The 15,296-nt window shown below is 37.5% G+C and overlaps 1 protein-coding gene across 5 annotated transcripts in view; it reads left to right on the top strand.

Annotated features, from left to right (window-relative positions):
• Nucleotides 1-7,041, top strand: part of SLC45A3 (solute carrier family 45 member 3) — a 47,477-nt gene extending 40,436 nt beyond the window's left edge. For all 5 annotated transcript variants that reach the window (XM_081947357.1, XM_081947361.1, XM_081947360.1 and 2 more), the window contains exons 4-5: nt 1,090-1,355; nt 2,999-7,041. In XM_081947357.1, coding sequence (XP_081803483.1) covers nt 1,090-1,355; nt 2,999-3,427 — 695 coding nt within the window. In that variant the 3' untranslated portion in view covers nt 3,428-7,041. The remainder of the gene's footprint in view (nt 1-1,089; nt 1,356-2,998) is intronic.
• The last annotated feature ends 8,255 nt before the right edge of the window (nt 7,042-15,296 follow it).

The raw sequence follows: 15,296 nt of genomic DNA, 5'->3' as shown, positions 1-15,296 counted from the left end.
CCTTTTGCTTCTGCCTATAGAGCAGATTACAGAACTGAAAAGTTTTTAAAATTATGCAATTAGAAAATCCATTTTTATTAAAAAATGTTTGATAATTGATGCAATTAGCCAGATTTATATAAACCTGCCTTTGCCATTTGCAATATATTTTTCCTTCTCCTTGAACTTGGACTTCTTCGAGGGGAAGTAGCAAGAAACTCATTACTGTTACTATTCATGCACATAACATTAACCTACTGTATACTTGATTCTTTTATGGAAAAAAATCCCCTCGTTGGTAAAGTAGTTAATATCTGATTTTTCTGATTCATTGATTAATGTTTGATGGCCTGTGAGCAAACTACTTTTTGTTAATTAAATTTGTAAAGTATTATTTTATATACGGTATTTGTCCTGCACTAAACCAAATGTGCAGATCCCCCTCTTGTTGCAAAAGGATAAAATATGGATTTGACCTGTTCTCTCATCTCTTTCTTAATATGAAAAACTACTCAGGTAGTTTTTGAACGTCCCCTCTTAAAGCCATTTGATCTCTGGCTTGCCTTTTGTTCTAATATAGCATATTGTTCCAAGGTCTGAGTGACCCAGTTTCAGTTTAACTAATATTTAACATTTATTAATGAAGTGACACAATGCTGTTCCGTAATTGCCTCATCTTGGATCTGTGACCCATGTATAATTTATCTTTTAGAGATGCATGAAGGAAAGTTCACAAGGAACTGAAATGTGGCACTGATTTAAACATCATTTTCAATATAAATGAAATGTGAACAATATTTGTCATTTGCAGGTACAAATCAACATCTTGGTCATAGTTAACTCCTCAAATTAACAGCTGGGCAAAGTTCTGAAAATGTTTAAGGCTGAGCTATATTTGAGAGTTGTGTTACTCTGTTCCTGACACCTGACGACAGATTTGACTTCTGACATTAAATATTAACACATTTAATACTTTCCTCTTATTTATTTTTAAATTTCATAAACAGGTAGATCATTGTTGTCCTGATGACTAGCAATAATTGGCTTTCTAAATTTTTCTAGCTAACCTGTCCATCTTCTTTATTTCACGATATATATCTTTCTTCTCAGGAATTCGGATGGGTAGCCTAGGCCTCTTTCTCCAATGTATCATCTCCATTTTCTTCTCAACAATCATGGATCGGATGGTGAAACACTTTGGGACAAGAATGGTCTACTTAGCCAGTGTGGCTTTATTTCCATTGACAGCCTTCATCATGTGCTTCTCTCAAAGTGTTGTCATTGTCACTGTTTCTGCTGCCTTGACTGGCTTCCCTTTCTCAGTGCTTCAGATCATTCCATACACACTTGCATCACTTTATCATCATGAAAAACAGGTAGGAGAAACATCCTGAAATGACTCATAGCATGGAACAAATGGATATAATTTTAATATGAAGTTTAGAACATGTACACTTTTTCCCATAGCTATCTTGTATGAAAGCAGAAACTAGAACATAAGAATGGTTCCAGAGAAGGTTCTTACGTAATTTTTCTGATGAATTCATATATCATCTTCCTGTTAAGGAAAAGGCAGAATGGTTGCATAATAATTTGATTGCTAATATTCCCAGCCATCCAGCTGAAGGTAGCCAAAGACTAAACTTGCTTAGTGTACTAAAAATTCAGTCAACAGTGCGTCACTTGCTTGCTGCTTTATTGATTCTTGCCCTTTGTCATATCAAGCTATTGACTATATAAAATACTGTAGTATCTTGACTTGATCTCCTGTTTTCCCTATTTATAGACATTTTAATAAGCAATAGATTTTTGTAGACTTAGTAACCTAGCCATGAATCTTAAAACCTACATTGCAGAGCAAAACAACTAGGAAAGAGTGGATGATTTCAACTAATATAAGAGAAAATTACCCTCAGAAATTCTAGTAGTACAAATTCCTGGATTTTTCTAGAGGTTTTGTAATTCCAGTAATGGCTTTTTTTGGATATGTAATTGCCAGTACCATAATCAAGAAGTCTGGAACACCTGGTGCAAACTCCCAAGTCGTAATAGCTTCACAACCACTAGCCTTGGCAATAGTCATGCAGGATAATAACTTCATGCTAGCCATTGCATTTATGTATTGGGTAGATTCCTGGATTTCTTTGACCAGGGTTTGTATGGCCTAGAGATTCACAAGTGGTTTTTTAAAGCAATAACATGGGGGTAACAAAGAGGCATGTTCAGTTGATCCTTATTCAGAGAACTGACAGTATAGCTGCCCTGATCAAACCATTAAACAAAAACATAACTTCTCTTGTTAAAACTGTCCCTATGCTACTTTGCCAGTTTTGTATCCCAATCATGATATGTCCAAAGCAGCTGTTCCCATTATCTAATTGCACGACTACCGAGTAACTGCTGTATCTTCTTTGTAGACCTTTGTAGGATGATACAGTTCTACCTATGCCGCCTCTTTTTTTCTTTGCCTTTTGTCAGACCTTTATGTCTGCTCCCTCTATCTTTTTGCTTCTTTCTTCTGAAGTGATTTCTTCATAACAGCTGCCATTCCATGTTGTGAGAGCCAGCAAGACTAACTCTGTCTGAAGCTTCCAGTGCGCAAGCCGTGTAAGTCGGTTGCATTTCATGCATGCCCTTGAACCGTACTGTCCTCTTAGGACTATTATCTTTCTGGAATGACTGTTCTGTTTTGGATAAAACTCTTTGACCAAGTTGACATTATATAAACTTAAATGGTAAATAAACTTAAATGGTAACTAAAGAGTAAATAATACCAAGCTGTTTTGAGCTCTTTTTAAAAAATGAATCCTCAATTCATGGGAAATAGCTTGAACAACATTTTTAATTTCTAGAAAACAGCTATCTTTTGTTTCTTCTGTTGATCTCTATTTAAAAGCTTTCATCCTCACTTTTCCCTGCTCCATCTAATCATATATTTCATATTGTATTCTGTGGTTTCTATGTCTTTGCTGAATTGTGTTCCGACATCTTATTATCTTTTATTTTCTTGTACTTTCAGATATATTTGCCTAAGTATAAAAGTAAAGAGAATGCAGCTCAATCAGAAAAGAAACTGGGGTTCCTCAAAAACCACCTTTCTACGCAGAAGCTGACCTACCAGAATGGACACAATGGTGCCCTGTATTCTCCCCCAGTTGCTGGTTCTTCTCTCTGTGTCAGCTCACCATGTGAAGTTTCGCTCATGATGATGGTGGGAGATTCAGATACTGCAGCGGCGAGCCGAGGCATCTGTTCAGATTTGGCCATCTTGGACAGTGCGTTTCTTCTTTCCCAGGTTATCCCGTCCCTTCTTATGGGTTCACTGGTTCAGTTCACACAGTCGGTCACCACTTATATGGCATCTGCTACTGGCTTTGGGTTGGTAGCCATTTACTTTGCAACCAAAGTTATTTTTGACAAAAGTGATATGGCTAAGTATTCAGTGTAGAAGGAGAAAAGTAGAGGGAAAATTAAAGGCAGAGAAGAGTCAGGAGTGCAGATATAGCCTCTTTCTCCTTCTCTGTTCAATGAGATGTACAAAATATTTGACTGAAGGAAAATAACTTGGTTGATCTCAGGGTGTCTTAACAAAAAGTGTGGTATTGGGCTGTCTCTTTTTACCCAATGCCTTCAGTAAAAATCTGTGCCCAATCCTTTGGTTCAGGCTCACAAGAGCCATTCGAACAGGGGTGCTACTATGATCACTTCCTTTAGTTGTGCAGGTGGAAGATGACATAGTGCAGAAGGGACCAAAGATAGTTAAAAAATGCAATGAACCTCCGCTTCTTAGTTAGTTTCTGTATTGAAATGTTGTTGGTCAGCTTTTGTACTGAGATACAAGTCCTCACAACTTGCCATGAGCCAGAAATCATATGGAAGAATGTGATATGGTATGTTAATGTTTTTCAAAATATGTCAGAATAATACACTCCCTTCATTTTTCTGGATATGTTGCAGGTCAAAGTCTAGGTGGTATAAATAATCTGAGCAGAGCTACATAGAAGGGAGCTTGTTTAAGAGAAGATGCTGTGGTTACACTGACAGCAACTCTACCACTGCATGAAGGAAATGAAACCTTAGTTGTCAGCTGACCCTTTCCCCCACATCTGCCCAAAACAGAGCTTGCAGTTAATATAAATAGAAAAACTTGCATAAACAGAGACTGAAGAACATGTGTCTCTGGGGAATTGCCTTTAAGTGACTGCTGGCCCAGACAAACTACAGTGCCTTCTACTGTGTGCGATCCTAAAAAGAAGGCTTAGAGTAAAAACATTTGGGTGTAGGCTGCTATTTCGGCTAAGGAGATGTGTGGTCATCTAAATTTCTGGGGAAGGACTGCATAGAAAAGGAACTATGTTCCTACGTACCACAAGGCAGGCACCAAACTGAGTTTTCCACTGTGTAATCCATTCTTTCTGCCACCCATATAGAGCCTAGGCATTTCTCGGGCTAGAAAAGTACTGCCCTTTTTAAAGCGCACATACACAAACTTACACACCCCACCCCAACTGTTTTTAATAAGCCATTTAGCTGGCATTGATTCAGTCAGCAGCAGGCAGGACAGCTTTTCCTGGCCAGGACAAACACATATCGAGTACAAGAGTTCAGGATGTATAGAACAATATGTCCATAAGGTCAAGATCAACTCTCTTTCTCCAAGGTAGGATCCTCTTTCTATGGGTTTCAATTAACATTGAAAAGACTGTATTGATAAATTAGAACAATGGGTAGATTAGATCTGACAATAGTTATTAAGTAAATAGGGATTACTGGAAGCCTTAGGATTCTAGAATCTGGGAGGGGAAAGAGGAGTGTCTTCTATATTCTCCAAAAAAAAAAAAAAAAAAGCCTCACTAAAGCTGCAATTTGTATTTCAAGAGAAACTTCCATTGATGGTCTTTTCTTGGAATGTAGATAACCACTATGATGAGATGATCTTTTGGGCTTGAGAGAGTGTAAGGTGGGTGTTTATTTTGTATCTATTTGATATAAACTTCAGTTGATCATTTCTAATTTGACCCATTTTGCATTTTGAACTATGAGATAATTGTGGAGACAATCATGTGGTCCTTTAAGCCTATGCCGATGGGTTAGCTTTAGTGTGCTGCAGTCTTACAAATTATCACAATGTTAACCAGACTCTAGCATGCCACCAAAACCCATTAAGGAACTGCTGGATGAATTTGAGCCGAAGACCCCTGTAGAAAAAACATTTTTGTTCATATGGATGAATCATACTATTGTTAAATGCCTTAGGCAATTTTAACTAGTCCAAATTCTTAGCTTAAAGACACCAGTCTGTTAAATCCTGTAAAAGTTGACATTTATCCACAAAGTCTCCTGCTACAGACTCATGTAATTTAATCTTCTGAGTGGAAAGAGTAAAGTTTTAAAACAAAAATAAGGGCAAAATGTCAGAACTGGAATAGGGGAAGATGTAAATTGAAGCATAAAAAGCAAAAAACAAAATTGAATACATTGCGATTCCTTTGGCTTTCCCCAGTCTGATGTTCTTCACATGTGTTGGATTATAAGTAGTCATTGCCATCCAGCAAGATTACATGTGATGGGAGCTACAGTCCTAACGTGTTTTCTTCTGATGTCACAAGTACAGGGCTGTTGAAAAAACACATTTAATATTAGATCCTAACATGGTTTCATGCTTTAAATGCTGGCACATATTGGATCAGTCATCAGTGCCACCTGTGTGATCAAACAATAAACATTCATATATTATACAATGGTCCTTCCATAATGTTTACTCACAGATTAGCAAATAGATGTGTGCTTCAGACACATTTTATGATTCCATGAAACAAATGGGATTATTTTCCAGCAAGAACATGCAAACTACAGCCTTCTAAAGAAGATACTTCAGTCTTTTTTAACCTGACATTTTTCAAATGATTTGCAATGGCAGAAATTCTAAGCAATTTCATCCTATCTTGTCTAAATAATAATGAAAAACTCATTCATAGATAGAAAGTGCCAGTATCCCGGCTCTGAGTAGACTCAAATAGACCCCCCACCCCAAGAGCAGTGAATCTAGTGATTGGTATTAAAGATTATACCCATTTTCACTGAAACTTTTTCCTCCTTGTAAAGTCACCCAGGTGCCCACATTCCTTTCTTGGTAGGAATGACCTTGGTTTATTAGTTTCCTTGCATGGGGTTCTTTAATTCTTCGTAGCCTAAGAGAGCTACTGGATTAATTGAGAGAAGCTATAAAAGAGAGTAATACATTTCCATTTAGAGAAAGCAATAATTTTGATAGGTCTGAAAAAATTTAGTTAAAAGACTGTAAGTAGCATTTTGCTTGTTCACTGTTCAGGGTCATTTGATAACTACAATTTCATTTTATTTATGCAAATCAGATCTGGAATAAAAAACAAAGAGAGAGTCACTTTAGAAAAACAATGTATTTGACAAATCATCTGAATTCAGGAGAAAAAAAAAGAAGACTTATGTGGAAATAGCTCAGGTTCTGTTTTTTCCAAGGAAAATAATTCCAGAGAATTGTAGTCGCCTTCAAATCAGTTGTACCATTCTTTACAGTATGGTATGAGAGCCCTCACTGTCATCCTAGATCCTCTGTGCCAAATGTGAGGGGCATTAGTTGTTCCTAGGACCTAGATCTAGAAAGCCAGAAATTTGGCCATTCACCAATGGTTTATTTCTTCTTCTTCCCCAAACTATATAGCAAAAGATCATCTGTCTTTTATCAGCAAAACTTGTGCTTCAAAATATATCATGGTACTCAGTAGATGCTGCAGTGGTAATCAGTTTCCTGTACAAAATATGTTTAATCAGTTTTAGAGTCAATCATGCTGTTATCGGGTATGACGGTGTCTTTTTTTAATATGGATCTCTGAAAGTGGTATATCAATTGAGTTTTTGTCTCTGCTATACACTCTTCACAGTCTTTTCAGGCTAAATTCACATGCTTGCCTTCGCTTGATATGTCAAGATCGGGAGGGAGGGAGGGATAATAGAAGTACAACAGAATTAGAGGGGTCTATCTTGAGGTAAATTAACATATGAAGTAGCTGAGTGGCTGAAAAGGTATTGGCAGAGATGCCTACACAAAGGTATTGGCAGAGATGCCTACACAAAAAGCTTGACAAACCACCCAATTCATCTTTTATACCAATCCCTAAAAATATAAATTAGGATCATTAATTCCATTTAGTCATTGGTGGTTTGACCATAATTTATTGGATAAGGCAAAAGTAGCTGTGTTCATAGAAACAATAGCCATAAACTCTGAGTTAACAATTTCCATTACTAAGTTAATAAAACATACCAAAACAAAATCTGAGTAACCACATTATAGTTTAGACTTCAGCATAAACCCTTTTTTTGCTTTTGCATTTTGAACAAATTATCCAGGGATATGAAGTAGTGGAGTGGGCTGGATAAACACTTGTGGGATTTGTAACAAATTGTGACCATCTTGGCTTTTTTATGATTAAATTTGTTCCATTGCATTATGTGGCACAATGCTGTTCAGTTGGAATTATGAAATATAAATCTGATAAGATTGGTCTTGCTAATATGTGGAAGGTTAATAAATCAGTATGATTGTTAGAAACATTCTTTTTATACTCAAGATGTGCTAACAAAGAATCCACTGGGTAACGGATTCACACACTTCCTTTATTGTTATGTGCCTATTATTGTTTGGTCCCTAATGAATATCATTCACAAACTTTCTTTGGTTGTGTTGAAATTCTTATTAAGGCGGTGACTGTGGGGGTGGCAAGATGGATAAATAACAACATAGGCATGATGATGGAATCACACAAAACCTGCAAATTACGCATTTGTGTCATTGTATGTATCCATAATGTTTGCATGATTGCATCTTCACATATGAATTGTCATTTTGGCAGCACATCAGCTTTGGGTGTTAATTATTCCTCCTTTGTTAGTAGTATTCATCTTTATCTTTCCCACACAGCTTTATTTAAAGGGAATTTTCTGAATTTTCTGTTTTGGCCAGTGATTAAATAATACCCTGTGCTATGTCTTCCCCACATTAAAAAAACCTGTACGGAATTTGTATGTTTATTTATTTATGGAAATAAATATTTTGTACAGTTTGAGCAGGAGATATTAAAGTCTATTAAGGAATGGAAATGTTTAAATGGCCTTAATTTAAAACAATAAGAACTTTGGATTTAGAACCAAATATCAAGTTATTTACTTTTTTCTATGTTGAATTGGGAGAATGAATAACATGAAATGGTAAAGTAAGCTGGTCACGAAGTTTGAATACTACTACGTGAGACAACCCAAGAGTAATAACAGCAAACAGAGGTTTGTAAAAAATAGTGGTTTTATCTACAAAAGAATACATACTATACAATACTGTACATATATACTATAAGCAGAAGTTAAACAATCAGTAAACAATTACAGCATCGAAGAACACACGGCTAGAGAAACGCCCTAACAGAGCCTCTTAAAGGGATAACAGCCAAAAACCTTGCTGACTCATTCCCATCATTATATCAGTGCATCATTGGTGGTAGTAGCTGGTTAGCTCTTAAATCACTACTCTGACAAGCTCCTTTTTCAAGACATGGAATTTTCCATATTACAGTAACGTATGGTGGGGTTACATTTAATAATACATTTAAACAAAATGCAAGTTAATTGTTTGGAGCCACTACAGTATTAAGTTCACAAAATACTATTTTTATTATTTAAATTTTACACTTGGTATATGAAGCAAATATATTTGTGCTTCATATCAAATCCCATTTGGTGTTGATTGATTATAGAATTGTATTGAAAATGTGTCTGGTTTTCATCCAGTCACCCCTTTTTAGACTTGCCATGGATAATCTTTAGTTCTATATATTACACCGTAATGAGCACCACAACTGTATCATGGGACACCTCAGCATAGGAAATTCTCAGCAGATTTTTCAATTCCTTTTGCAGAACAGTGTGTACAGTAAACCTATTGGCAGATTTCGGTTATAAATTTGTTGCAGTTATTTACTTTCATCATTACTATTTAAAGCTATGTACCTTTTGATCATTAATAGTTTTGCAGCCATTAAATAGACAAAAATATTTGGAATGAGCACAGGAAACAAGGAGAAGTTAGAAGGTATCACCATTTGCTTGCATCACACAAATATCAAAATTTTTAGATTAATCCAAACTTATTTGAGACAGTCATCCCTGCTTTATGTTCTACTAGTTGATAATCCAATGTTGCCTGGGTATTTATTTATAGGGAGAAAATGTCCGAACCAAACGTAATTTCTAAAGTTGGATTTTCCCTCTTACCAAAGGGAGCCCTTTTGTGGACTACTGTGAAGCAGTTACCATGGCAACTCCACTGCACTGTACAGTAGAAGCCATTTTACCATTTTAAGGCACAGAACACATACCCCGAAGAGTTTTAGGAGTGTCTTACCCCCACGGTATTTGTTTCCAGGGAGTAAGTAATCTGTGTACCAAGTGGTTGAAATTGCTCGAGGCGTTCCAGAGTTTTATGGTGGAACATACAGACAGCCATTTATATATATATATAGATTAATTTTATTATGTCTATTGAAAGAAACAGTGTGGGTGGTTGTGACTTAGACCAGTCTTTTTCAATTTACAGCTCTAAAGAAACATTGTACTGGGACTTTGACCACTAACATTTGAAGCCAATATATCCAAAGGCTGAAAATTCTGGGAATTTCCAAACTTCTCGGCTGCCAAACTATTTGGAGAACCATACCCAGAATGCAGTGGTTTAAATTCTGAACAAAACCTGAACGTTTCAATTTCATGCATATCCATGATATTAACCCAGCTAGTGTATAGTGAATAAGTTACTGAATGCTGAAGTATTCAGATTATAGCTGCCATTACGGTATATACGCTAGCAGTGTGGCATAATTTATGCAGTGTGCCATAATCAATTTACATAGGAGTCCACGGTGGTTCTGGAAGGCTAATAAACTATTCTTACAAAACATTAGGCAGAGGCACTCAAGAAATTGGCAGTGAATAAAGAGAAATTGTTCTACGAAGAATCGCTTGAGGTATGAAATGCTGTGGTTTTGACAAATTGTGAATCATAATTGAGGGAAGTCAGGAATAAACGATAATTTGAAGGATCATGTCTGGATGTGCACAGTGGGAATAATTAAAGGACTAAAAAAAGGAAAAAACAACCCTCCTAGAAAAATTTGGCAACTTTACATTAATTTATTTTAAACTGTAAAATAACTCTGCCAGTTCCGTTTCTTGGTTTGTCATGCAATTCTTTTCTGAATTAGTACAGTGGCTGCTAGGGAGAAAGTAACAGCTTTGTTTTCTATCCCCACACCCCTAAAATGATTGCAGAACTAATAGTTGTTCATAGAACAGCCTTGATTTTTATTTCCCCCCCATTCAGCAGAATTTTGGGATGTAAAGGCACTCAGGACTGTCTGTCAGCAAAATAGCTCTTCAACGCAAGAGGATTGTATTTGGTATGGGGGAGAAGCTGGCAAAGATGTTTGCAAATGGGCTGAATCAGCCCAGGTGCTACAGAGAAAGATTTGTGGGAAGAAGCAATTGGCCAGGAGCTCGAATTGCTGGCAGCTGTTCCAATTCTGAGCACTCCCCACTTCTTATCACATGACCCAAAAGCAGAGAATATTCACACACACACAACATGGATGCCTCATGCTCACAGATGATACTTACTTAGCTACACAAACCAAAGTACAAATATCCCCAATATAGTCAGGGGATTGGAAAAAAATATTTAGCTGTGCTCGGTTTGCTTTCCTTACCTTATTTAGGTATGGATACACCATATTTTGTGCAGGATCTCCAGCAGATGGTGCTGTGATATTCTAGGCAAATGCTGTAGTTTACATTAGTGTACAATTATTGTTTTATATACAGTTCATTTGGATTGCTAATGCTACATCTATTCCTTCTGAAAGTGATTCCTAGCCTGGATTAGTCTTTTGGACATATCTGTTTCCAGGCTAATTGATTTGGCACCATATTCTGGCAATTCTGGGTAATTATGCTAGCATTTGAAAGATTTACATATTGGTTATTTGATTCTAAGAGGTATTAATTGCTTACAAATAATAGCTTTCAAATTCAAAGAAATCAAATCTCCAAAGCAGAGTAAAGGCAGTATAATTCAATTAAAGGCATCAAAGATTAAATGCAACAAAGAAAAAAATATAATCAATGACCTAAAACTACTAAGCTGAATAAAATAGGAAGAATATGTAAAAGAATAAAAACACTCCTTTAGAATTCATTCCAGTATAGCCAGCCTAACTCATTAATAGCTAGATATTAATATGTATGTATGTATGTATGTTCCAGAGATCCCAATGTCTATTTCTTTTATAACTACACCTGGAACTCGCATTTAGGACAATTCACTGTATGTATGTATGTATGTATGTATGTATGTATGTATGTATGTATGTGTGTATGTATGTACATACATACATATAGTGAATTGTCCTAAAAATGAAATATATTGAAAAACCTAATATAATAAGTTAATGAACTGAAAATGTTGATTGAGAGCCTTTCTGGAGAAAGAAGTAATGAATATACGGAATTGAAATACTTTAAGGAATTGAATTTATTGTCCAAGACTAAAAGAACACAAATATAAAAGATAAAGTAAAAAGTCAACACATTAGAAAATGGAAATGATGGCAAACATTACCAAAGTATTCCTTTAGGCCCAATATATAATCAGATCATTTGAGCCTAGGAGTATTTCAAACCAGGAACCTTCACAGCATATTCTATTTGAGCAGAATTTGGCAGCTTTTATAGAAATTTCCATAATCTGATATGTTAATAGAAGTGTATTCCTACTATTTTAGGTCAACCTGGGAGATATTAATTCAGAGTGCTAAGCATGTAAGATGACTGAAGCTTTCTTGATTGCTTCATCCAAGCATAGATGAGACCACAGTGAATAAAGAATGTAGCTGACCCTTCCCTCCAATATCTTTGAGGGTAAGGTATTACATTTCACTAGTGTAAATACCCTTTGAAGTGAGATAAAAAACATAATCAAACAGTTGAGGATGCAAAAGCTGTGGTACAGAGGCCCCTGCACTATTAGGTAAAATAGTGCAAGTAAATGATCTTTGACATTTTTAAAACTGCCTTTTGATTAACAAGAATTAGCTGAAATAACCAGTTATCCCTTTTGTACCAGGAAACAAAGCGCCAGCAAGAATAAACAGGGTCAAAGATCAACCCTGAAATTTGATCTGGAAGCTACTGGGAATTACAATTTGATTTTCCCCGGATGGTAAGTATATATGGAGAAATAAAAATGAGTTCATTGGACAAATAGCCAACCATGTATTCTTTCAAGAACACCTAAGATTTCTGCAGCATTTTAGACACTTAGGAAAAATGCTTCAGAGTGTGTTATACCTGTTTACAGTTTCTTAAACGAATGCATCAAACGAAAGATCAGATTGCCACCATGGACGGCAACTGCACAATCCCAAGAAATGACGCAGCTTCTGGCAGGTAGAACCTTATGCTCTTCAAATCACGAATTGTGCCATGGCATAGACCTCATAAATTGCTAGTTTCCTTATAAATACTAACAAGAGCAATAAATAAGCTCTGTACTAAAGTTTTTCAACATTCCTACACACAACAATGCTATCAGTTTTCAGGAATCATGGTCAGAAAAAACTTCGAGGCTTTTCTTAAATGGGGTTCCGAGGTTGCCCATTCCTGTTTTTATTCACAAGTTTGGGGAGATATATCTATACTCATAGACATACAGAGTATAAATAACATAAACACAACTGATATCATCCAGAAAATCTCTTAATCCATCTCTAGTTTCAATAGGCCATTCAGTACGGTGTAGCGGAGAAGGCATCAGGTTAGAAATTGGGAGGCCATGACCTTCAATCCCATTTTAGGCCTAAAAGTTGGTTGGATGATTTTGGGCAGCCACTCTCAGTCCAAACCACTTCACAAGGTTGAAGTGGGGAAAGTAGAAGGAGGAGGAAAGACTTATGCATGTTCACCACCTTAAATTACTTACAAAGTAATAATCTAATCAAGCAATCCTTTTAAAAGGAGAACGATGCTGACAGATTAAACATCCACAGGCAGTGATCCAGCCATGACTAATGAGTAGAGATCCCTACCTGCAGATCACTAGAGACCTGTCCAACTGAGAAAACAAAGTTCAAAATAGTGCAGATTTAGTTTAGTTGGGCCAAATACAAGCCAAGGTAACTGTGTCTGCCATAGCAGCTATGAAACAGAGCTGCCCTTGTTGAGGCATTGTTACTGCGGGTGCCTCAGGATAATCAGTTTGAGAGTCCCAATACTGAAAATGCCATTGCCTATTCACGAAGACTGCTGAAAGGACACTGGCGATATCCCAGGCAAATTGGAGTGCTCAACACATGATTCAAAGAGTCCTGATGGCGCAGTGGTTAGAATTCAGTATTCCATGCTAACTCTGCCCACAGCCTGGAGTTTGATCCTGATGGTTGGCTCAGCCTTCCATCCTTCTGAGATTGGTAAAAAGAGAACCCAGATTGTTGGGGGCGGGGCAATAGGCTGACTATATACATTCAGAGAGGGCTATAAAAGCACTATGGAGCAGTATATAAGTCTCAACGCTATTGCTATTGCTAATACAGGCCCAAAAAAGATAAGAGGCTAAAACATGAATAGGCTAACTTATTCTTACCCATTTGCAGTGCAGTATATTATGTATAGTTTGTTGTGTGCTAATTTTAGAACAGAAGTCCCATTATATTATTATTCATTATTCTTAGAGCAGATGTTATCATTACTATTAAACTAACATCATCAGAGCAACTACTTGAAATGGTGTGCAAATTTCACTATAAAAAATTACAGGTGCTATTCAAACAATGTTCTATGTGCACTGCCTGCTAAAACATGCATTTTAAATGTAGCAGGAATTGGTTCTGATTCCTGAATACATTAAAGATCAAGAGTGTTGGCAATCTGCATTTGGTAATTAAGGGTGGTACCTTCTTACTACCATTCTACTAGATCAATTAAACTGGTTACAAGTTAATGCAAGCCTCTGAAGCCTCTGGGAAGAAAGGGCTAATCATGCTTTAAGAAAGAGACAGTGTTGAAATAATAAAAGAATCAGATCCTCTTGTGATTAGTATAGAACAGAGTAGATGCCAGCCACAAACAAAACTTCGAATGCCAAGAAGTTATTAGAATTTCCATCTCTTTCGAGTGTTCAGAACATTATGTACTCATTTTCTCAACAGTCCTTATGACGACAGTATAAAATGACTAGGTACTGTAATCCCTGCTTTCCCTTAAAATAAATGCAAATTGAGTTCTATACCATACATATAAACATGCACATATCTTGTCCCAAAGATGCTTTTTCAAGAGGAAACTGGACTTTTTTTTTTTCTTTGAAGACATTTCGCTTCTCAGATAACAGGTTAACAGAGTTGGAAGGGACCTTATAGGTCAGCGATGGCGAACCTTTTTTGGCTCGCGTGCCATAAGTGGGGGGAGAGCAGGGGGGTTGTGTGCAGGCTTGCCGCACCCATAATGCAATGCACAACCCCCCAGTGCGCATGCACGCACTACAGGCGCGACCCCCCATTTTTACATGCTTTTTTCGCCCTCCCCAGGCTCCAGGGGCTTTATAGGAGCTTGGGGAGGGCGAAAACAGCCTCCCCCGCCCCCCCGGACGCCTTCCGGAGGCGTCAGGGAAGCCTCTGGACGGTCCCTGAAGCCTTCAGAGCACTCAAAACGACCCTTCGAGCAAACCGGACTTCCGGGAAGTGACTTCCGGTTTGCTCGGAGGGTCGTTTTGAGTGCTCCAAAAGCGTCAGGGAAGCTCATGAAGCCTCCGGATGGCCTCCGGGGGGGGGGGCGGGGGAGGCTCTTTTCACCCTCCCCAGGCTCCTATAAAGCCTCTGGAGCCTGGGGAGGGCGAAAAATGGCTTTAAAAAAGGGTGAACTCGCATGCGTGCCCTGACAAATGGCTCCGTGTGCCACCTGTGGCACGCGTGCCATAGATTCGCCATCACTGTTATAGGTCATCCAGTCCAACCCCTCAAGCAGGAGACCCTACACCATTTCTGACAAATGGCAGTGCAATCTCTGACTGAAGAAGCTTCTTCCCCACCATCTAGTCAGAGCTGAATAAACTTCTTGGAGAGAAGCGAAATGTCTTCAAAGAAAAACCAGAGAGTGCAATTGCCTCTTGAAAATGCAACTTTGGGACAATATGACCTGGATCAGTGTTTCTCAAACTTGGCGACTTTAAGTCCTGTGGATTC

This window comes from Natrix helvetica (genome assembly GCF_964273705.1).
Source record: "Natrix helvetica genome assembly, chromosome: 3".
NCBI classification, from domain to species: domain Eukaryota; kingdom Metazoa; phylum Chordata; class Lepidosauria; order Squamata; family Natricidae; genus Natrix; species Natrix helvetica.
This window is presented reverse-complemented; position numbering and strand designations above follow the sequence as displayed.